Source organism: Nannobrachium achirus (genome assembly GCF_963921795.1).
Source record: "Nannobrachium achirus genome assembly, chromosome: 1".
Lineage (NCBI taxonomy): Eukaryota > Metazoa > Chordata > Actinopteri > Myctophiformes > Myctophidae > Nannobrachium > Nannobrachium achirus.
Window position 1 is genome coordinate 44,071,163 of NC_137810.1, and position 23,612 is coordinate 44,094,774.

At 45.1% G+C, this 23,612-nt stretch overlaps 1 protein-coding gene across 1 annotated transcript in view; it reads left to right on the forward strand.

Annotated features, from left to right (window-relative positions):
• LOC308288081 (WD repeat-containing protein 47-like) overlaps positions 1–23,612 on the forward strand; it is a gene marked incomplete at both ends in the record, with an annotated part of 63,497 nt that overhangs the window by 22,881 nt on the left and 17,004 nt on the right. Inside the window, 4 exons of the mRNA XM_080729423.1 lie at positions 4,657–4,741; positions 6,598–6,906; positions 8,212–8,510; positions 23,019–23,159. Of these exons, the coding sequence (XP_080585549.1) occupies positions 4,657–4,741; positions 6,598–6,906; positions 8,212–8,510; positions 23,019–23,159 (834 nt within the window). The remainder of the gene's footprint in view (positions 1–4,656; positions 4,742–6,597; positions 6,907–8,211; positions 8,511–23,018; positions 23,160–23,612) is intronic.

The window sequence follows — 23,612 nt, forward strand, 5'->3', positions numbered from 1 at the left end:
TAATGTGTACAGCCCAGCAATTGCTGTCTGCACTACCTCTCAAAATATGGAGGCTGGTGTCAAATTCAGCCTTTTGTTTGTCAAGTTCATCCTTTTGCTTCATCACTGAGGCTTTGTCGGAGGCTGTAGCAGCAACCCTCTGGGCCTGGAGAATGTGGAGGCTGGCATCAAGTTGCGTGTAAGAAGCATTGTGGGGCCCGTTTATTTGCTCGTGCGCCGTGTGCACCCCTAAGATGTCTCTTCTTAAGAGTGGGAGGATTGGAGCGTCTGAGTCCACAAGTTAAATCTCCTCTGCAACTGGCTGTAGGTGGGAGTGATGGTGTGCGTTTCCTAGTGAGTGTATTTACATCCTTTCATCAGGAACCATGTCACACTCAATTAGGTTTGGTAGAGGAAGTTGTAAAACCAGTGTCATAGGTGTTTGACTTGGCAACTGCTGCTGTCTTGTACATTGCGCTGGAGTGAAAGGTTGTTGTAGAACAGGAGTTTCCTGGTCTTCCTCCCCGCTTTCACTCTTCTCAGCCTCCTCGTAGGCTGTAGCTTCGGTGGAGGCAGCAGCAGCAGTCCTCTGAGAGTGGAAAATATGGAGGCTGGTGTCAAATTCAGCCTTTTGTTTGTCAAGTTCATCCTTTTGCTTCATCACCGAGGCTTTGTCGGAGGCTGTAGCAGCAACCCTCTGGGCCTGGAGAATGTGGAGGCTGGCATCAAGTTCAGCCTTGTGTACAGACTTCTGTCTGTGAAGTTCAGCCTTTTGAATGTAAAGTTCAGCCTCTAGTAAAGCCTTCTGTTCGTCAAGTTCAGCCTTTTGCCTCATCGCTGCAGCTTGTTTTTCAGCAACTGCCACTTCAGCCTGAGCAGCCTTGGCCAGCGCTTTTAAGTATAGAGACGATATTGAGGATCGTGATGACTTACTGGATGCCACAGATTTAGATTTGACTGACTTGACTGCAGACTTGTGAGTAGACTTGTGAGAAGACATGACGAAATCTGCTTTGGATGCCTCATGCTCCTCCTGCTGTTCATCTTCAGCAACCATTGTGTATCTCTTTGCTGTGTGTGTACTCATGATTGCAGCTGATTATTATCCTGTGTGCTTGAGCCCGCTGTGCTTCTTGTCTTTTTACTACAGTATACTGCCCTTGCAACACGTGCCTACAGTATGTGTAGCTAGACAGCTAGTTAACAGTTCCTGGGATCCTCCAATAAACACACAAGGCTTGACTTTTCTTGCAAATTTACTGAAGTCTCTTTAGGAGTTTGTAAAACTGAAACAATAAGAAAATAGAAATACATACTATTAATTAGTACCAAGGTACAAATATACACTGTAGTGTGAGAAATGGTGTACAGTACATACAGTACTATTTGCATTTAAACTAGTTACAGAATGTTCCAAACACAAATAATTGTCACTGCAGCAGGACAGGCTAGCATGAAATGCAGAACACAAATGCTTACACACTTATCAAACGAAACAATTAAACAAGCTTGCACAGAAAATATTCAAACATCAAGTTTTACATGAAATGCAGTTGTTACACCAATTAACTACAACTTAAATGTACTTACAGACAAATAATGTCCAAGGCAAAAACGTTTTAAGAAGATTCTCAGCAGACCATGTGTACAGCTCACTTGTTTACTGGAGACTAAACACTACACAGTGTATATTTGTACCTTGGTACTAATTCATTGTATGTATTTCTATTTTCTTATTGTTTCAGTTTTACAAACTCCTAAAGAGACTTCAGTAAATTTGCAAGAAAAGTCAAGCCTTGTGTGTTTATTGGAGGATCCCAGGAACTGTTAACTAGCTGTCTAGCTACACATAGGCACGTGTTGCAAGGGCAGTATACAAATCATACAAAAATATATACAAATACAGTTGTTATTATTATGGTAACCATGTTATTGTATGTTACCTTATATTAATGATACAGATAAGTGTCTTGGTACGGTCGGTTAATGTCTGATAGAAAAGTAGAATTAGTGGGCGGTGTGTAGAAGTTGGTCCCTTAAATTGGGAGGGCATCAACTTTGGGGGTTCTTTGAATACCTGTTTTGGTCTGGGATCAATGATAAATGTGACTACGGCTGGTCGAACCGTCCAAATGTCGGCGATTTTCAAACAGTAGAAACGTGAGAAAATGACCTCGATTTAGTTTTTGTGTGTTTTTCGTTTTTCTTTTTTTCCCCAACACAGTTCGATTGTTTATGAAGGTTTTCATTCAAAAAGATAGTTGTTTTTAAGGTAATGAAATGGTTACATCATTATGTTAAACTAGGCTGCTTTTGGAAGGAATTATCTGTGGTTTTGGGGGGCGGAGATGTTAGCGCATTGAGATTTTCACTGGGGTTTCTATTGGTCTAAGGAAAGCATTGTCTCGTATTTCACGCACGCCCATACAGCGTGCTGCATCTGTTTGTATTCTTTGTATTGTAAACACACAGTGACTTCATCTCGCTAATGTTAAAGCTATACTGTGTAAGCTAAACTAGTGGTCAGTAGCGGTATTGCTTTTTTCGGCCGTTTTTCGCCCGGAGTCGCCGCGGACCACCGGAGCAGGGCCGCAAACCACCGGGACCGATACGAATCCGTAGAGGGGTAGAACGTAATTTTCTGACCAGGATTTGGGGAGTAAGAGGTTAAGAATCCTTCACCATCGTAAACACTTGCTGCTGAGGGAGGCTACTTCCTGAAGAGACGGCAGACAGGCTGTGATTGGCCGGTAGTGTATCATGTGTGTATGATCCGCGATGTGATTGGCCAACGTATACACAACGTATACAGATGATGCAGATGATGTAATTTTGCCGCGAAATTCTCCCCCCCTCACGGCTCATAGAAAACATATAAAGAGAAGGCTTTAGAAGCTGAAAATAACGGAGTGGGTGTTCTAAAACTTTAGCGATTTAACAGTTAGGAAAATTTTAAGATTTGTTTTATAAAAAAAGTTACATAGTATAACTTTAACAGAAGACATTGATTTATACATCGTGATCTGAGACGCTCTCGGGTGCACAAAGAAAGACGAGGCGAGCGTTAATGGCTTCTCACCGTTATCGCTTGGCGGTTGATGTTTCGGTCCTAAAGTTAATTAATCGGTACCTGACTTTTAGAATTAAATAAATAACCTGCTGTGAGACTCTGAACTCACTTACTTAGCATTTACCATTACAAATCATTAGTTCAAAAGTGTGTGCTGCTAAACGCAATGTTGCACGTACTGTACTGCTTGTTACTTTAACATTGTGGTAAATAGTAGGCCTAATAACATGACACCAACCAAAGTCCGAGCGAATCCAAAACCCTGTCTGAGATTTTACGCTATAACTAACTGCCAATTTACGTCAATACCTGCGTCACCTTGGTAAATAACAAATGAATGACTGAGAGAAAAAAATATGAGAAAACTGCTCGGATTAAAGTCTTGCGTGCTTACAGTCACCTCTCGCTTGAGCATAAAGTACTCTACCATTGTAAAGTACTCAAACCTTTGCTTATCAGGCAATAGCAGATTTTTTGCTGTCAAGGAAGAAATGTGAAAAGGGCCTTTCCCATTGCCATTCCAGTACATTTTGCTAATTATTTTGCAGGAAACGTTCTGGCACTGTAGTGAAAACCTGGCTTTACATTTCACCAAGAATATTGTTGCCCTAAAATATGTAAGTGAAGGTACAAAGTAGTAAGTAACAATAGTATGACTTGTACATACCTGAAGTTGTATTGGAAGAGAAGTCTTAACAGTGAGAGAGTGTAACTCACAAAAGATTTACTGAAATCTACCGAGTGATAACTGGATGTTCAACCATGACATAACAACATGTAGTTCATTATCTATTTTAAATGAAAAAGGAAAAATGCTCAAATGTTATCTCATCGCCTCCAAAGATGATCTGCTTGGCTCTGCCTGTCTTCCACTTGCTTTAAGTCAAAGAGATTATTATGAACTAGTTTAACAAGTCCGGTGCACCTCGTACCTGACCTAGTCACATAATGAGTTTGTTATAAAAGTCTATATGCACCATTTATGGTGTGAGAATCCAGGTGAATGGTGCACCTAGCACCCGACCTAAAGTATTGCCACATCATCAGGAAGTTATAAAAGTCTAGTTTCATTTTGACTGCTGCACATGATGGTGATGGTTATAAATGTATAAATGCACCATTTATGGTGTGAGAATCCAGGTGAATGGAATAAAAGTCTCGTTTCATTTTGACCCCGCTGCAAATGATGACATATCCTTTTTTTTTAAGCGGTGAAAGCTGCTTCCAAGGAGTGGCTTTGTGTGTCCCGTACATGTCCATATATGGTCATTCCAGTCCAGAATGAACAGGCTTTGTATGTCCCGTACATGTCCTGTGCATGCAGAATTGAGGATTGGTCAAGCTTCACATGACAATTTGGCCCTCCAGATAAAATCATTCAGAATTCAGAATTCATAAAAATATAGAACTAAAGCACATATAGTATAGATCTAGAACACAGAATATATAGATCTAGAACACAGATTTCATAGCTCTAGAACTCGTAGAATAAATTCACCGCTTCACTTCGAACCGAGGTTTGATTTTTTGTTGTTGCATTGACAGAACCGCCCTCATTAGGTAGAATAAAAGTGTGACCTTGCCCTTACTGTTTATTTTGTGTGCAGGTTTCGTTACATCATTCTGAAGCAGAAGTTTCTGGAAGCTCTGTGTGTGAACAACGCAATGTCGGCGGCGGAAGACCCTCAAAATGTGAGTTAACGCAGAAACATTACTCCTAGAAACATGGGCATCACTTTCAATCACGAACGCAATCTCAGAGAGCGCGTATTCGTTATTCAATCTTGCTGTTTATTACCTATAATTTAATTGTTTCTGTCCATCTCTGATCTGACACAATATGTTCATGCTTTTATATCTACTGCAACTTTTAACTGGCTCCAAAACATTTCACCCATCTTAGCATCCCTAACGTGGCTGCCTATCCCTTTTAGAATTATTATTACAATTTCACTCATTACTAGGGCTGTCACGATATGACATTTTACATGACGATTAATTGTCACTCAAATAATTGGCGATTAACGATTTAATTGTGTTTTTGTCATTGACAATTACATTTCTGTTTGGCTTTTAGGCTTTGAAGTTGCACATGGCAGATATGACACAAAACCTAAATACACAAAGAAATTAATGACATATTTGACAACTTACTACTTAAAAAATAACATTGATAGTGGAAATAGCCGATCTACAAGCTCACAACGCGTCGTGATGCGTCGCGTTGTGAGCTTGTAGATCTGCTATTTCCACTATTTCTGACATTTTTCAACATTCACGATTATGACGATTATGACAAAATAATTGCAATAATGTCAAATAATCACGATTAGACGATTATGTAATAATTGTGACAGCCCTACTCATTACATAGAAGGCCAGGTCTTGTCTGGCCGACCTAGTTTCTGAATCTCCCCCTCTGAGAGAACGTTTAGCCTGGGATCCTCAAGCAAGCACTGCTGGTCATTCCAAAAACATAAGGATTCCTGGCTTTAGCAGTTAAGAGAAAAGGCTGCCTTGTTTTATAAAGCTTAATCCTTTCTCATTTTTATTTGTTATGTCTCCTAAGATAGCTAATTTAATTTCTTGTGTAAAGCACTTTTTTAGCAAATTCTATAATAAAAAAATCACACCCATTGTGAAATGAGCAGTGCCTTTCATGAATTAATTTCATTAAGTGCCCCGTGAAGCTTGGCCATTGGCCAATGCCAAGCTCTGCGGGACGGACACACATACACTCAAAGCCAGATGAAGGAGCGGTTAGCATCGCTCGATAATTTATTAGTGTGGTTGCCCGAAGGGCAACGCACTGTAGTTCTGGGGAAACTTTATTTTCACTAGATAAACTTTTCCACTGCTATTGGAAATTGATGGAAACCAGATGCAATTAGAAATAGAAGGAAAAACAAGTGGAATTCAATGGGGGAGTGGTGCTAGCTTGAGGATTGGTCTGGCTTCACATGACGGTTAGCTTGCTGCAGAATATAGTTATGGCAACCGCACTTGCAATTTCCAATTGCATCTTTCTAGTTCTATTACAATGGTATACTCATTTCTTTGTTAAACTAGCAATGGGGCTCTGATGGCCCAGATACAGAGCAGACAGTTGGACTACCACAGTAGGGGTCCACTAAAGTCGGTCAAGTTCAAGATAATCAGTGCGTAGCTGAGTTTTCAATGTCGGAGCAGCAACATTGGGTGAAACGACCAGAGAAATAAAACATACAGTGGTCTTATTTCAACTGTGTATGACATGTGGACAGACGAGTCACAAATATCCTTACTGTATAATATGGATCTAATGCATTATTTGTTGTAAACATGTTTACCGTATATCCGACAGACACCAGAGAGAGTGAGAGAGACTCAGAGAGAGATGCCGTTTGTGTGTATATTGGTGTATATTTGGCTGCTTAGAAAAACCTGATCATCTCAAAAGACGGATAAGAAAAAAAAAAGAAAAATAGACCCATTTTGTTATTACCGGTATGTGAATACCTTTTAAGTAAAACATTTGAGCACTTTTCCCACCACCGCGTTTCTTTCAGCTGGAGCTGAGCATGCAGGAGGCGGTGCGCTGCCTCCACAGCCTGGAGGCCTTCTGTCCCGCCAAGGAGGACTACAGCCAGCTGTGTCTGCTCCTCACGCTGCCCCGCCTCACCCACCACGCCCAGTTCAAGGACTGGAACCCCAGCACCGCGCGCGTCCACTGCTTCGAGGAGGCCTGCGTCATGGTGGCCGAGTTCATCCCGGCCGACCGGAAGCTGAGCGAGGCGGGCTTCCGGGCCAGCGGGAACCGGCTCTTCCAGCTGCTGATTAAGGGCATCCTGTACGAGTGCTGTGTGGAGTTCTGTCAGGTAGGGGCCGCGCCGTGCTCGTGTCTCTTGACGGTTAAATGCGGTCTCGTTGGTCTATAAAGCAGTGGTTCTCAACCTTTTCAGTCAGCGACCCCCAAAATAATCATATTTTAACTGGGGACCCCCCACACCCTGACGAGTACTAAGAGTTGAGGCAATACATTTTGTATAACACGGTTCTATTGTGAAAATAGCAGATCTACATGCTCGCATGGAGATCGGCTATTTTCACAATTTCTGCCTCTAATATTTGACAATTTGGCCAATGTTTAATTTGTCATTTTAGAGGTATTAAAAAGTCCTTAAATTGTCACTTTAGAAATGTGCAGATACCCTCTGTACACCTACACCTTATGTTGGTTTGTTTACTGTTGAGAGAGAAAACAATGTTGCACTTTAAGGTAACCCCCCCCAAAATAATTTTGGTCCCGACCCACAGGTTGAGAACCACTGGTCTAAAGCTAAAGGGGTCTTCAACAGGGTGTCCGGGACCCCTAGGAGGTCTTCGGAGTTACTGCAGGGTGGCCGCCAAATCTTTGTGTGATAGGATTTTTTTTTTTACACCACTTGAATCCTAGCATCCCTATTATGAGGAGAACTTTGGTCAAAGATAGCAGATCTACACGGTGGAGCAGATCCACACCTCTCTCATACAGGACCTTCTAGCCTCACAGCTAGAAGGTCCTGGGTTCGATTCCCACCAGGGCCGTTGGGGGCGTTCTCTCATCAGTGTCCAAAAGGGCCTTTCTGTGTGGAGTTTGCCTGTTCTCCCCGTGTCCCTTAGGGTAGGTACCCTCACAAAAAACATGCAGTAATCCTGGTCTCTATACTGCCTCCCCTGGCCAGCCAGGGGTGCCTGATGGAGGGGAAAGGAACTGGTTGGAATAATGCGCGCTACGTCCAACTGGTGAAAATCCCCCCGGTCAGGTGAAAAGAAGCGGCTTGGACTCCTCATGCATGGAAGGAAGCATGAGGTATTTTTTACAGTCCGTTGCTCTACATTAGACAATTGACACTGGGTGAAAAAAATGTGTTCCAAAAATCATAGGATAAAAATGTAAAAAGAAAAAAATGCAGATCTACAACCATGTAGATCAACTATTTTCGGCAAAAAGGTTTGGTGTAGAGGGGAAAAAAGAGCAGACCAAGTGCAGAAAGGTCAAGTTGACTAATTATTTTGAAGGTCTACAGTAAGTGGCAAAATGTCTAGTCTAAAGTTTAATCTGCACGCAATTTTAGACAGTATATAATCTCTCTCTCATAAAACTGACTCTTTACTCTGATTGCTCACCCCGCGGCGTCCAGAGCAAAGCGACTGGCGAGGAGATCACGGAGGGCGAGGTGTTGCTGGGAGTGGACGTGCTGTGCGGGAACGGCTGTGACGAGCTGGACCTGTCCCTGCTGTCCTGGCTGCAGAACCTGTCCCCTGGCGCCTTCTCCTGCGCCTTCCAGCAGAAGACCCTCAGCATCCATGTGGACCGGCTGGTCAAGCCCTCCAAGGCCGGCCACGCTGACCTCCTCTCCCCCCTGATCAACCGCCTGTCCCCCTGCGCGTCCTCGCCTCTCCGCCGCCGGCCCCTGTCGGCCGACACGTACATGTCCAGGTCAGGGTTAAACTAAATAAATAACACACTAGAGCAGTGTTTCTCAAGGTCTCCCCTTAACTCTGACAGTGAGTGTACAAATGGAAACGAATGAACCCTAACGGGTTTCATTTGTACACTGTCAGAGTTATAGACTTGTATGGCTCAATTTAGACCCCTAAAGGAACCCACAGAGTCCCTGGAATCCACTTTGAAAACCACTACACTAGAGGGAAATAACAAACATAAAGATATTCTATTTAATAAAACTGAGGCTTTACAACAAAAAAGGAAATCTATATTGTGTTTTAAAAAACAAACTAAAACTAAATTATACTAGAAAGGTTCAATCAAAAAAAAAGTAGGAAAAAAGAGAGGTTCAATCCAGGGAAATTGCAAGTGTGGTTGCATTGTCTACTGTTCCTGATTAATTCCGTCTTAGCATTTCTATTACATAGTGTGATGTCACGTGAAGCATGACCAATGCCGTCTGATTGGACATTATATTGTCCATTGACCTCAATGGACTTTGGGGGTTACAGAATAGTTAATCTCTCAAGAACAGATTCTCTGAAAAGGAACAAAACAGAGAGGGCGCTGTTTTTCCCTTTTCTTTGACGATGGCTAGCCAGATTGCAGAAAAGTTAACAGAAAAAAGGTTTACCCTAGGTGAAATAAAACTTCAAAAGCCCATTGACTTCTGTTATGAGAAAGGATTTTTTTTTTTTTTCAAATGCTTCCTCCTCAGTCTGTTGGTGAAGTGTAGAGATTCTGGTTTTCATCAGAATATCTAAATGATTGAAGCTATTATGTGGCGTGGACACAGTGGTGCTTCTTCAGGCTACTTAACGCACTGAAACGCTTGTTGCACTGTTTACACACAAAGCGTTTTTCTCCGGTGTGAATACGCTGATGTGCCCTCAGAGACCCCAACTCACTGAAACCCTTGTTACACTGTTTACACACAAAGGGTTTTTCTCCAGTGTGGATACGATGATGGACCTTCAGAGACCACAAGTCACTGAAACCCTTGTAACACTGTTTACACGCAAAGGGTTTTTCTCCAGTGTGGATGCGCTGATGAACTGTCAGAGTCCCTAACTGACTGAAAACCTTGTTACACTGTTTACAGACGAAGGGCTTTTCTCCACTGTGGAGACGCTGGTGTGTGTTCAGGTGACTTAACTGACTGAAACTCTTGTCACACTCTTTACAGTGAAAGGGCTTTTCTCCATTGTGGACATGCTGATGTCTCTTCAGGTTACCAGAGTTACTGAAACTCTTGTCACACTCTTTACAGTGAAAAGGTTTTTCTCCAGTGTGGACACGCTGGTGTCTCTTTAGGTTATCTGGCTTACTGAAACTCTTGTCACACTGTTTACACTGGAAAGGTCTTTCTACAGTGTGGACACGCCGGACATGCTGTGTCGGTAACTCAGTGAAACTTTTATTACATTTGGGGTTTTCTTTCCTGTGTAAGCCATCAACTGTTTCTTTACTTCTCCTGGCTGAGTTGACGTCCTCGCAAGATCTTGTTTGGTCTGTGTCTCCTTGTTGCTGGCTGGTTACACATCTGGTGACTTTCCGACAGGAAGATGAGAGGAGCTGTCCATTGCTCATCATTTGACAGGGGTTGTTGTGGTTCCTCTTCATGTTTTCATGGAGGGTGACCCGAGACGTGAAGGCGTATGGACACTCATAAAAGGACACCTGTGTCTTGGAAGATTGGTCCATGGACACCGCTGCTACTTGGACTAAATTGGAAGGCGTTTCTTTGTCTCTTGCGAGCAGGAAAGATTTGTTTTTTCTCCTCCTCTAGTTAGATCCCAGCCTATCTAACTCTCACAATAGACTCCGTCTGTAAAGTATCCCTGTTGGTCGTACTAAATGTGATGTTTAGAAACTGCGTCACACATATATTCAGCTTGACCAGAGCTCTGGTCTGATGTCACAACACAAAATGTTGACATCATCCCTAATAACACCGATTTGCACACCTGACGGTTGCAATTCATCCTTCAGTGTATTTAATCATTGAATCAAGTTGATGACCAAACCTGGAAGTAAAGGCAGCTGGCAGTCTCAAAAATGTTTTGAAGAAAAATCACACCTAGTGTGAAGTGAGCGGTGCTATTTATGAGCTAATTTCATTAAGCGCTCCGCAAAGCTTGGCCAATGTGACCCTGGGCATACAGACACCAATTGACCAATCACAGTTCGGACAGACACTGGACAAACGGACCAAACCAGATGTAGGAGCAGTTAGCACTGCTCAAAAATGGACAAGAACAATAATCCTCCTTTTCAGTTGTGTAAATAAAGTCTTATTTGTGGGCTCGCCTGAAAGGCGAGAACACTATGTTATCTTCATTATTTATTTACAGAGTTCCGTCGCAGACAGTACAAAGGCAGGGCCCTTAGCCAATGAGGTGCAATTGAGTTGCGGAAAAACATCTGGGAGTGGTGGTAGTTGGAGTATTGGTTGAGCTTCACATGACAGTTAGCACGCTGCAGAATATAGTCACGTTGGCAACCAAACCTGCAATCGGTTATATTCTTGATGCAGAAAACTACAGCTAGCTGGAGTATTTATTTATCTATTAACTCATTGAGTGCCTATCCCGAATTAGTTCGGGATATATGATCGTATCACAGGGTGCCTATCCCGAACAAGTTCGGGATATAAAAAAAAAAAAAAAAAAAACTTTTTTTTTTTTTTGAAAATTTTTTTTTTGAATTTTTTTTTTTTTTTTTTGGACCCCATCAAATCTGGTGAACATGATTTCAATCGCGATTTTGCATGTTCCACCCCCATACAACCCCATCTAACATACAGGGCAGCCATTTTTGTTTACATTACATGTAAAACATAAGGGCGATTATCTCAAGAATGCCTGAACGGATTTCCAATCGGATTTTTTTGTTTGAAAGCTGTGAACAAACTGCACAAATCCACTCTGGATTGCATTGGATTTTTCAGAGCTCATTCTTCTCTGTTTTTTTCCCATGCATGAGGTGTGCAAGGTTTAATCATGGCTAAGTTGACGAAAATAAGGCTTCTAAAATGCTTGGTAGCCAATAGCTAACTTCAAGCTAACTTCATCCTCTTCCTGTACATGCAGTCATGCACAAAGGAAAGTGTTCAGGCAAGTCATGGCTGCAGGGCTTCTGCATATACCAGCATATCTCTATGGGATTTTCTCTGGCCACTGGGCGCCCTCTAGTGGTGAAAGGGGTGGCACTAAATGAGTTAAGTTCTCCCCAAGAGTACAAAAGTCCCATATATGACCATATACCAGTAAGACTCCCTAATCGGGAGATAAGCGACCGTAGGTCACTTATCTCCACAAATAGAGCAAAAATTTGTTTTTCCAAAATCTTCCTGAGCATGTTGATGACATGAGTGTAGACATACTGTGTAGTGATTTTCGTGATTTTAGGGCAAAATCTGAATCGGCCTCATGGTGGCGCTAGAGGGCCATGTGAGAAATGAGGGGTGGGGTCTCCGCGCCGCCAAGGCGGACGAATAGGTACCGGCCCCGGCTCTCCCGGTCGCTCCTAGCCCGAGTTACGGCATTTTATGTGAGCTGCAGTGGCAGGGGGTCCTCCACTGGGGGCGCCACCACTTTTGCATCCGTTCTGGAGCACCAGGAGTGGGTGGTCCCCGGGAATGCCCCGTGAGCAGCCCCGTTGGGGTGGTCATTTGGTAATTTTTGCACATGTGCTCATTTTTTACACTTGGGGGTCCCCGAGGGAGCTGGGGGCCCCTGGAGCTCCGGGGGAGTATTTATTTATCTATTAAGTTCTCCCCAAGAGTACAAAAGTCCCATATATGACCATATACCAGTAAGACTCCCTAATCGGGAGATAAGCGACCGTAGGTCACTTATCTCCACAAATAGAGCAAAAATTTGTTTTTCCAAAATCTTCCTGAGCATGTTGATGACATGAGTGTAGACATACTGTGTAGTGATTTTCGTGATTTTAGGGCAAAATCTGAATCGGCCTCATGGTGGCGCTAGAGGGCCATGTGAGAAATGAGGGGTGGGGTCTCCGCGCCGCCAAGGCGGACGAATAGGTACCGGCCCCGGCTCTCCCGGTCGCTCCTAGCCCGAGTTACGGCATTTTATGTGAGCTGCAGTGGCAGGGGGTCCTCCACTGGGGGCGCCACCACTTTTGCATCCGTTCTGGAGCACCAGGAGTGGGTGGTCCCCGGGAATGCCCCGTGAGCAGCCCCGTTGGGGTGGTCATTTGGTAATTTTTGCACATGTGCTCATTTTTTACACTTGGGGGTCCCCGAGGGAGCTGGGGGTCCCTGGAGCTCCGGGGGTCCTTGGAGGTTGTAGTTTGGCAGGTAAGGAGTGTGTGTGCAAAATCTGGCATGGATCGGGGCAACGGTTGCGGAGATATGAGCAGGGCAAAAGTGTGACGTGTGACGTGTGTGACGGACGGACGGACGGACGGACGGACAGACGGACACCTCGAGCAGCTTTCTGTAGTAAGTGCGACCTACGGTCGCAATTACATCACTGCTTTGTGTTTGTGTATGACATCAGACATTGTACTGCCTTTGTACTGTCGCAGACAGTACAAAGGCAGGGCCCTTAGCCAATGAGGTGCAATTGGCGGAAAAACATCTGGGAGTGGTGTTAGCTGGAGTATTGGTTTAGCTTCACGTGACAGTTAGCACGCTGTAGAATATAGTCACGAGCGAGCCCACACTGTTTCGTAGGAACAGTATTTCTAGTTGTTAATTAAAGTAGTCGAAGCCTATCTAGCTTGATGCATAGCGGAAATGGACATTAAAATTAAAACAACATATATAATTGATATATAAAAGATTTGTTTTGGGGCTTTTATGCCTTTATTGATATTTATTGATAGGACAGTAGACTGACAGGAAACAGGAAGAGAGATGGGGAGTGACACAAGGCCTGAATGGTCAGGGCCAACTGGTGGACAACTCCATTGAAGTATAGAGATTACGGTTTTCATCAGAATATCTCATTGATTGAAGCTATTACTGTATGTGGTGTGGACACAGTGGTGCCTCTTCAGTGACGATAACTCACTGAAACCCTTGTCACAATGTTTACACTGGAAGCGCTTTTCTCCAGTATGGACACGCTGGTTGTCTTCAGGTTACTTAACACACTGAAACTCTTGTCACCCTGTTTACAAACAGTGGAGACGCTGGTGTGTGTTCAGGGGAACTTGCACGATCTTGGTTGGCCTGTGTCTCCTAGAAAGATGCCATTCTGGGAAATTGCAAGTGTGGTTGCCGTTTTGGCATTTTCCCATTCAAGTCAATGTGGAAAATTAATTAACTTATAATTTATCTCAACAACAACATATCTCTAAGCAAAATGCAAGCCATATCTTGGACAATATAATGTCCAATCAGACAGGATTGGTCATGTTTCACTTGACATCAATATAAACGTTAAGACAGAATTCATTTCCCAGTGGATTCCTCGCGACTCGCCTCAGTGCAACCATGTAGCATGGATAATGCATTCATTATTTCATTATTCAGTATTTCATGTATCATTTTCATTTGGCACATTCCTCATTATTGTGTTGTATTAATCTGTGCCCTTTTTGTATTGACACATTAGTTCCTACCTGCCTAGGTGCATAGGGGGACAGGTAAAAGGGTTACTCAGTTCAGTGTTGTTGGTTAACCACATGTGTTTCAAGTACGGCTGCTGTGTTGGTTCAGGCTGAATAAAGAAGATATTATTGTTCCTACAATTGTAGCCCGCTTATTCCCACCATCCTAGAAGGACTGGAGAACGCTACCTATTGGATAAAAAGGGGTTACAGACTGGTGGCAGCGGTGTTTCTTCATTTTCGGCTGTAAACCAAAGGCATTCAACGACGTCGGCTGAAAAGGTGCTGCAGTCCCCGGTGCGCCCCGTGAGTTGTTGCATAAACTGTTTAACGACTGGAATTGCACAAAGGACAAGCGGACCGAGTTTTTCGCCGAGTTGGACAGTACTTTTCATAGTTTTCAACATGTCACAGAACGGAGAAGACGAGATTGTGGAAGTGCAGGAAGAGGAAGAAGAGGATGAAGATGATGATGATAATAGCGCGGGCGGCGCGACCCGGCGGCGGGAGACAACAAAGACTGTGGTTCACTATAGGGTGGAATTACCACCATCTTTCCATGGAGATGGTAAGGACAAGGAAAGTTTTTCTCTATGGAAAGCTCGTTTGGAGCTTGCAGTTAAAGCCTGTGCAGATGGACAGAACCTGAATATTGCCACAATACTGCCTACCCGCCTCAGTGGAGATGCACTGGCATATTGGCTGTCATTAAAACCTGACGTGCAACAGAACTATGAACAATGTACAGCTAAGCTAAATGATGTTTTTGGGAGGAAGGAATTTTTGCTTCACTTCCAAACTTTTGTCAATGCCAGGCAGCGTTTGCCAAAGGAACCCTTGGAGGTTTATGCTGCAGAAATAACAAGGCTAGTGCTGGAGGCATTCCCTGACTATGGTGAGCCAGCTATTAAAATGGAACGCTTCAGGAGATTCATCGCTGGTTTGGAACCCCTTCTCCAATCTAAATGTCATGAACATGGAGCAGCTACACTGGAGGAGGCTCTGTCCATTGCATGTAAGTGGGAACGTGCACAGGAAGCTTTGAAACTCCTACCTCCTCCTGCTTCTTCACATGCTACTGCACGGTGTGTTGCCTCAGAACCACATGGTGAGCCACTTTCAGCTATGGTTTCCGCTGTCCGTGATACGACTCCTTCTGACACATCTGCTGGTCTTATTGATGTTGTCAGACAGCTCTCAAAGGATGTTCATGCACTCAGGCTTGAAGTTAAGCAGCTGGGACAGGATCGTGGCCACTCTGCTAGTCGTCGTGCTCAACATGCTGATTTCTCCACACATAAGTATGACCCTCCAGGTGGGCTGAGGGGTGAGCGAGGCAGAGACAGATATCGCCGCTCTCCATCTGTGTCTCCTGACCGTGCTGCCTACTCCTCTACGCCTTACCATCAACGTTCCAGCAGGTCGTACAATGATCATCCCCACTCCAGATACTCACCTGACCGCCGCGACAGGCGCTACTCTCCTAGTCCTCCTCCCCCACATCACCGCAACCATCCTTCTGCCAGCAGTCAGGATCGCTTTAGGCGCTACAGCCCGGACAGACATCGCTTTCCTGACCACTCAAACACCACATACACACGCCAAAGTGACCACTACGGACATGACCCTTACTATGCCACGCATGAGTCAGCTAGGCCCAGGAATGACTCACGCCAGGCTCATTCTGCAAGGGGTCGACACCCATCACCCAGGGAGGGGAGTCATCATGTCAGCTTCGATACAGACCCCTATGAGCAGGGAAACGACTGGTAGCAGGTGCTGAGGGCCACGTGTCTGCTGCTACTGTTGATGAGGCCCCACCACAGGTGCTGTCACCTTCACACAAAACACCTACACGATATGTAATGTCTGTAGTTGAGAACATCGCCATGAAAGTCTACTTAGATACAGGCTCTGATATATCATTGATTAGTGAAGCCTTCAGAATGTCTGTTCCATCTCTGAGAACAAAACCTATGCAATACTCCGAGCTGTTTCCTAGGGCAGTGACAGGTGACTATTTAGACAGCCTAGGCACACTTCCTATTACTATCAGGTTAGGTAATGAGGTTTTTACCCACACTGTTCAAGTGGTTAGAAATGTTACACAACCAATTATCCTAGGCTGGGACTTTCTACTTGCACATCATGCAGCTGTGGATTTGAGGGAAGGTATTCTTAGAGTAGGAAGCCATACTAGTGTCCCTCTTCTGTGTGCTACTGAGACTGCCCCTCTGAGCTGCAACGCCGTCACTTTATCCTCTGTTGTTGTTCCTGCCATGTCACAGATGACAGTTTTAGCTAAACTGCAGGCCCCTGTAGGTATGTTGGATCCTGAAGCCGAGTACACAGGTGTCTTAGAGCCAGGTCCACCTGGTTTTCAGGGTCTGTTGGCGGCACGTACTCTTGCTCCTGTGCAGGCAGGGCTGACTCACATTAGAGTAATGAACCCGACTAATAATGACCTTCATGTACCAACACTAGGCTGGGAGACTTCCACTCCCTAGGTGGAGATAGGGAGTATGACTGCTCTGTATCAGAAACAAGCCCAGCCACAGTTGGTATGATAGCTAAAAATTCCCCTCAGCAGCCATTAGCAGATGTTGTCCTTGATCGTTTGGCACTTACTGAGGAACAAGGGCGAGGGCTCGAGACTTTAGTATTGGCTTACAGTGATGTGTTTAGTGCTCACGACCAAGACTATGGACGTACTAATGTAGCCAAACACAGTATTAAGACGACGCATACTCCCCCTATTAAACAGAGAGCATACAGAACCTCACCTAACATGAGGGCAGATATGGACAGGCAGGTTCAGCAGCTCTTAGAACAAGACCTAATTGAGGAAAGTTGTAGCCCCTGGTCTTCCCCTGTTGTTCTAGTGAGGAAAAAAGATGGCAGCTACAGATTTTGCGTTGACTATAGAAAGTTGAATGCAGCGACCATCAAAGACTCATACCCCCTGCCACGCCCTGCTGATGCCTTGGATAGCCTGTCTGGTGCATGCTGGTTCAGCACAATGGACTTGTCCAGTGGATATTGGCAGGTTGAACTTGAGCCGCATGACAAGGAAAAAACTGCATTCACTACTGGCAGTGCTCTCTACCAATTCAAAGTTATGCCTATGGGCTTGACCAACGCCCCACCGACGTTTCAGAGGCTGATGGAGCTAGTGCTTCACGGCCTGCATTGGAAGGACTGTTTGATTTACCTAGATGATGTTTTAGTGTTCAGTCGCACTTTTGCAGATCACCTAAAGAGCCTGGAAGAGGTGTTCAGCCGGTTTCGTGCGGCTGGTCTCAAGCTGAAAGCGAGAAAGTGCCACCTTGCACAGAAACAAGTAACCTTCCTTGGACACGTTGTATCCAGTGATGGGCTACAACCAGATGCAAGGAACCTTGAAAAGGTCCGGGGATGGCCAACGCCCAGGTCTACCACGGTCAGAGGATTCGTTGGCCTCTGTTCCTACTATCGTAAGTTTGTCAAAAACTTCTCTGTTTTGGCTGCTCCACTACATGCCCTTACGCAGAAGGGAGCAATATTTTCATGGACTGTCGACTGTGAGGATGCTTTCCAGTCACTGAAACATGCTCTCACTCAACCGCCAGTTGTTGCACACCCCATCTTCACACAGCCTTTCCTGCTGTACACGGATGCTTCACAGGACAGCATTGGATCTGTTCTGGCTCAGCGACAAGACGGCAAAGAGCGTGTAATTGCCTATGCCAGCCACACACTGACACCTCCCGAACGGAAATGGTCAACCTTTGACCGGGAGCTTTGGGCAGTTGTGTGGTCTGTGAGACATTTTAAACACTTTCTGTCGGGCAGCTCATTCACAGTGATCACAGATCATAAGCCACTCCTGAGTTTGAGAAAAGCCCCAGTTGATAATGACCCTACTGGCCGACGCAGTCGGTGGGTTCTCGAGTTGGATGTGTTTGACTACACCCTCCGACACAGAGAAGGCAAACAGCACGCCAACGCAGATGCTATGTCCAGGCGTCCCTGTCCCGAGACCTACAACAAAAGTGTGCAGTGTGTCACCTCAGCTATCACCTCCACAGACATGCATGACAACACTATCTCAGGTATTTCTGACATTAATAACACACTGTCAATTGATGTGGGCAAACTGAAGGAACAGCAGAGAGGGGATGAAAGTCTCAATAGTGTAATTGCATGGCTAGAGGGTGATGCTCATAGACCGCCTATCGGTCGCCTCAAGAAATCTTCCCCCACACTCAGAAAATTATGGCATGAATTTCCCAAGCTGACGATGCGACAGGGTATTCTTTGTAGGAAAGTTAAGACAGGCCCACACACACCTGAAACGTTTCAAGTAGTCCTGCCTGCGGCTCTCATTCCCACGGCTTTGACAGGTTTACATGGGAATCCATGCAGTGGACACTTAGGTGTGGAGCGCACGTTGCACAGGGCCCGACGCATCTGTTATTGGCCGTTTATGGCCCGTGATATTAATAAATTTTGTACTGAGTGCTTGCCTTGTCAAAAGCGGAGTTCCCCGAATCCACATGTAAGAGCCCCACTACAGTCAATGCATGCAGATAGGCCCTTTCAAAAGATTGCCGCTGACATTGTTGAACTAGGGGTCACTACACAGGGCAATAGGTATGCTCTAGTAATTCAGGACTATTTCACACGCTATGCTAACCTTTTTCCATTGAAAGATCAGCGTGCTGTTACAGTGGCAAAGTGTATTTTCGAAGGTTTTCTTAGACAACATGCTGTTCCAGAATCCATTCACACTGACATGGGAGCTATGTTTGAGTCTGACCTGGTAAAGCATATTTGCACGTTACTTGGAATTGAAAAGACACACACAACACCATACCGGCCAGAATCGGACGGGATGGTGGAGAGGCTGAACAGAACTTTGATAGATCAACTGACTAAGTACCTGTCTCAAGGTGGTGGTGAATGGGACCAGTACCTTTCACAGTTTGAGCTTGCCTACAACTCCGGTGTTCATTCCAGTACTGGATTTTCACCTTTCTACCTTGTTCATGGGCGTAAGCCAAACTTGCCATTGGATATCATGTTGAACTGTAGTCCTGCTGTGACCTCTGCTACCCCTGGTACACCAGTTGCTTATGCTCACGACCTTGTCTCACGTTTGTCACATGCTTTCAGGGACGCAGCCCAAACGTCTGCTGTGAGCAAGCAGCATCAAAAGACTCAATATGACAAGAAAGTGGTGTTTCATCCCCATCAGCCGGGGGATCTTGTCCTCCTGGATGACCCAGCAAACAAAAGGTACAAGCTTGCCCCTAGATGGAAGGGACCATTTGTGATAAGACAGAGGATGAGCACAAATGGACAGCCTGGTGTCACCTATAAAATCACAGATCCAAGTAATGCACGCTCACGGACGTGGGTGGTCCATCATGATAGACTGAAAGCTTTTAAAGGGACTTTGCCAACTGTTTCTGTCAGCAGCCATGCACCTTCAGTGCCAGTTGACGGAGCATCAGTTATGCCAGCCCCTTCTCTTACTGCGTTGTCAGGGGCTCTGCCTTTTCGGCCCCCGACTCCACCTCATGTGCCTACCACAGCTGGGAGGCAGCCGCCACCTGCCCCAGTTGTAACTCCTCAGCGCAGTGCTCCACCTTCTCCTCGCCCCCTTACGCCTCTGCCCTGCCCTTCCCCCCCACCTGATGGACATGCCTTGCCTCTCGGCGGACCCCTGTCTGACAAAAACTTCTCTGTTTTGGCTGCTCCACTACATGCCCTTACGCAGAAGGGAGCAATATTTTCATGGACTGTCGACTGTGAGGATGCTTTCCAGTCACTGAAACATGCTCTCACTCAACCGCCAGTTGTTGCACACCCCATCTTCACACAGCCTTTCCTGCTGTACACGGATGCTTCACAGGACAGCATTGGATCTGTTCTGGCTCAGCGACAAGACGGCAAAGAGCGTGTAATTGCCTATGCCAGCCACACACTGACACCTCCCGAACGGAAATGGTCAACCTTTGACCGGGAGCTTTGGGCAGTTGTGTGGTCTGTGAGACATTTTAAACACTTTCTGTCGGGCAGCTCATTCACAGTGATCACAGATCATAAGCCACTCCTGAGTTTGAGAAAAGCCCCAGTTGATAATGACCCTACTGGCCGACGCAGTCGGTGGGTTCTCGAGTTGGATGTGTTTGACTACACCCTCCGACACAGAGAAGGCAAACAGCACGCCAACGCAGATGCTATGTCCAGGCGTCCCTGTCCCGAGACCTACAACAAAAGTGTGCAGTGTGTCACCTCAGCTATCACCTCCACAGACATGCATGACAACACTATCTCAGGTATTTCTGACATTAATAACACACTGTCAATTGATGTGGGCAAACTGAAGGAACAGCAGAGAGGGGATGAAAGTCTCAATAGTGTAATTGCATGGCTAGAGGGTGATGCTCATAGACCGCCTATCGGTCGCCTCAAGAAATCTTCCCCCACACTCAGAAAATTATGGCATGAATTTCCCAAGCTGACGATGCGACAGGGTATTCTTTGTAGGAAAGTTAAGACAGGCCCACACACACCTGAAACGTTTCAAGTAGTCCTGCCTGCGGCTCTCATTCCCACGGCTTTGACAGGTTTACATGGGAATCCATGCAGTGGACACTTAGGTGTGGAGCGCACGTTGCACAGGGCCCGACGCATCTGTTATTGGCCGTTTATGGCCCGTGATATTAATAAATTTTGTACTGAGTGCTTGCCTTGTCAAAAGCGGAGTTCCCCGAATCCACATGTAAGAGCCCCACTACAGTCAATGCATGCAGATAGGCCCTTTCAAAAGATTGCCGCTGACATTGTTGAACTAGGGGTCACTACACAGGGCAATAGGTATGCTCTAGTAATTCAGGACTATTTCACACGCTATGCTAACCTTTTTCCATTGAAAGATCAGCGTGCTGTTACAGTGGCAAAGTGTATTTTCGAAGGTTTTCTTAGACAACATGCTGTTCCAGAATCCATTCACACTGACATGGGAGCTATGTTTGAGTCTGACCTGGTAAAGCATATTTGCACGTTACTTGGAATTGAAAAGACACACACAACACCATACCGGCCAGAATCGGACGGGATGGTGGAGAGGCTGAACAGAACTTTGATAGATCAACTGACTAAGTACCTGTCTCAAGGTGGTGGTGAATGGGACCAGTACCTTTCACAGTTTGAGCTTGCCTACAACTCCGGTGTTCATTCCAGTACTGGATTTTCACCTTTCTACCTTGTTCATGGGCGTAAGCCAAACTTGCCATTGGATATCATGTTGAACTGTAGTCCTGCTGTGACCTCTGCTACCCCTGGTACACCAGTTGCTTATGCTCACGACCTTGTCTCACGTTTGTCACATGCTTTCAGGGACGCAGCCCAAACGTCTGCTGTGAGCAAGCAGCATCAAAAGACTCAATATGACAAGAAAGTGGTGTTTCATCCCCATCAGCCGGGGGATCTTGTCCTCCTGGATGACCCAGCAAACAAAAGGTACAAGCTTGCCCCTAGATGGAAGGGACCATTTGTGATAAGACAGAGGATGAGCACAAATGGACAGCCTGGTGTCACCTATAAAATCACAGATCCAAGTAATGCACGCTCACGGACGTGGGTGGTCCATCATGATAGACTGAAAGCTTTTAAAGGGACTTTGCCAACTGTTTCTGTCAGCAGCCATGCACCTTCAGTGCCAGTTGACGGAGCATCAGTTATGCCAGCCCCTTCTCTTACTGCGTTGTCAGGGGCTCTGCCTTTTCGGCCCCCGACTCCACCTCATGTGCCTACCACAGCTGGGAGGCAGCCGCCACCTGCCCCAGTTGTAACTCCTCAGCGCAGTGCTCCACCTTCTCCTCGCCCCCTTACGCCTCTGCCCTGCCCTTCCCCCCCACCTGATGGACATGCCTTGCCTCTCGGCGGACCCCTGTCTGACACGACTCGTTGTGGACGCCTAGTGAGGCGGCCACTCAAGTACAGGGACTTTGTCACATAGACTGGGGTTTAGATGTACTTTCCACGCTCTTGGGTTATGCACTGTTATGTGCACAAGGACATTCCTTTGAAAAAAAAAAACTTTGATTGTTATTGTTGACTGTTTATTGATGCTATGGTGTGATTGATTGCATGTACTTTTTGCATTCATTATTTCAGTATTCTGTATTTCATGTATCATTTTCAGGAAGGATTGATTGAAATGAGGACATTTCTACTTGTGGTAGGGGAAGACTGTAGCATGGATAATGCATTCATTATTTCATTATTCAGTATTTCATGTATCATTTTCATTTGGCACATTCCTCATTATTGTGTTGTATTAATCTGTGCCCTTTTTGTATTGACACATTAGTTCCTACCTGCCTAGGTGCATAGGGGGACAGGTAAAAGGGTTACTCAGTTCAGTGTTGTTGGTTAACCACATGTGTTTCAAGTACGGCTGCTGTGTTGGTTCAGGCTGAATAAAGAAGATATTATTGTTCCTACAATTGTAGCCCGCTTATTCCCACCATCCTAGAAGGACTGGAGAACGCTACCTATTGGATAAAAATAAGGGTTACAACCACACTTGCAGTTTCCCAGAATTGCACCTTCCTAGTTCTTACATAAGACAACTATTTTGGGTGGATATGAAGTCTTCCAATATTTTAGCTGTCAGCGTTTAGCTCTGATGTAATTTGTTTTCCAAAACCTTAAAATTCACAAAGAATCGCTGATCTACAAGCTCACAACGTGTCCTGATGCAACACATTGTGAGCTTCAGATAGTCCTTTTCCGCTATTTTTCATGAACATTTTCAAAAACTAAACTAAATGAGCAAAGCCACTTAAAAACTCATCAATCAAAACTAAACCTGTAGTTGAAAACGAATGAAAGATTCTTGTGTGTGTGTGTGTGTGTGTCCAGGTCCCTGAACCCGGCTCTGGACGGGCTGTCTCACGGCCTGGCAGCCCAGGATAAGAGAGGGATGGACGCTGGGGTGAAGCCATGCCTCAGCAGGAGCCTGGTGGAGAACAACCTACATCAGGAGGACGACTCACCCGAACGGTAAACAGAGGGTGGAGGTAGACCGTTAACCAGGGCTGTCGTAATTATTACATAATCGTCTAATCGCAATTATTTGACATAATCGCGATTATTTGACATAATCGCGATTATTTCTCATAATCGTCATAATCGTTTCCATGTTGAAGATTTTTCAGGTATTGTTTTTTAAAGTAAAAAATAGTGGAAATAGCAGATCTACAAGCTCACAACGCGTCGCATCGTGACGCGTTGTGAGCTTGTAGATCGGCTATTTCCACTATAAATGTTCTTTCTTAAGTATAAAGTTGTCAAATATGTCAGTACTTTCTTTGTATATTTAGGTTGTGTGTCATATCTACCATGTGCAACTTCAAAGCCTAAAAGCCCAACAGAAATGTAATTGTCAACGACAAAAACACAATTAAATCGTTAATCGCAATTATTTGAGTGACAATTAATCGTCATGTAAAATGT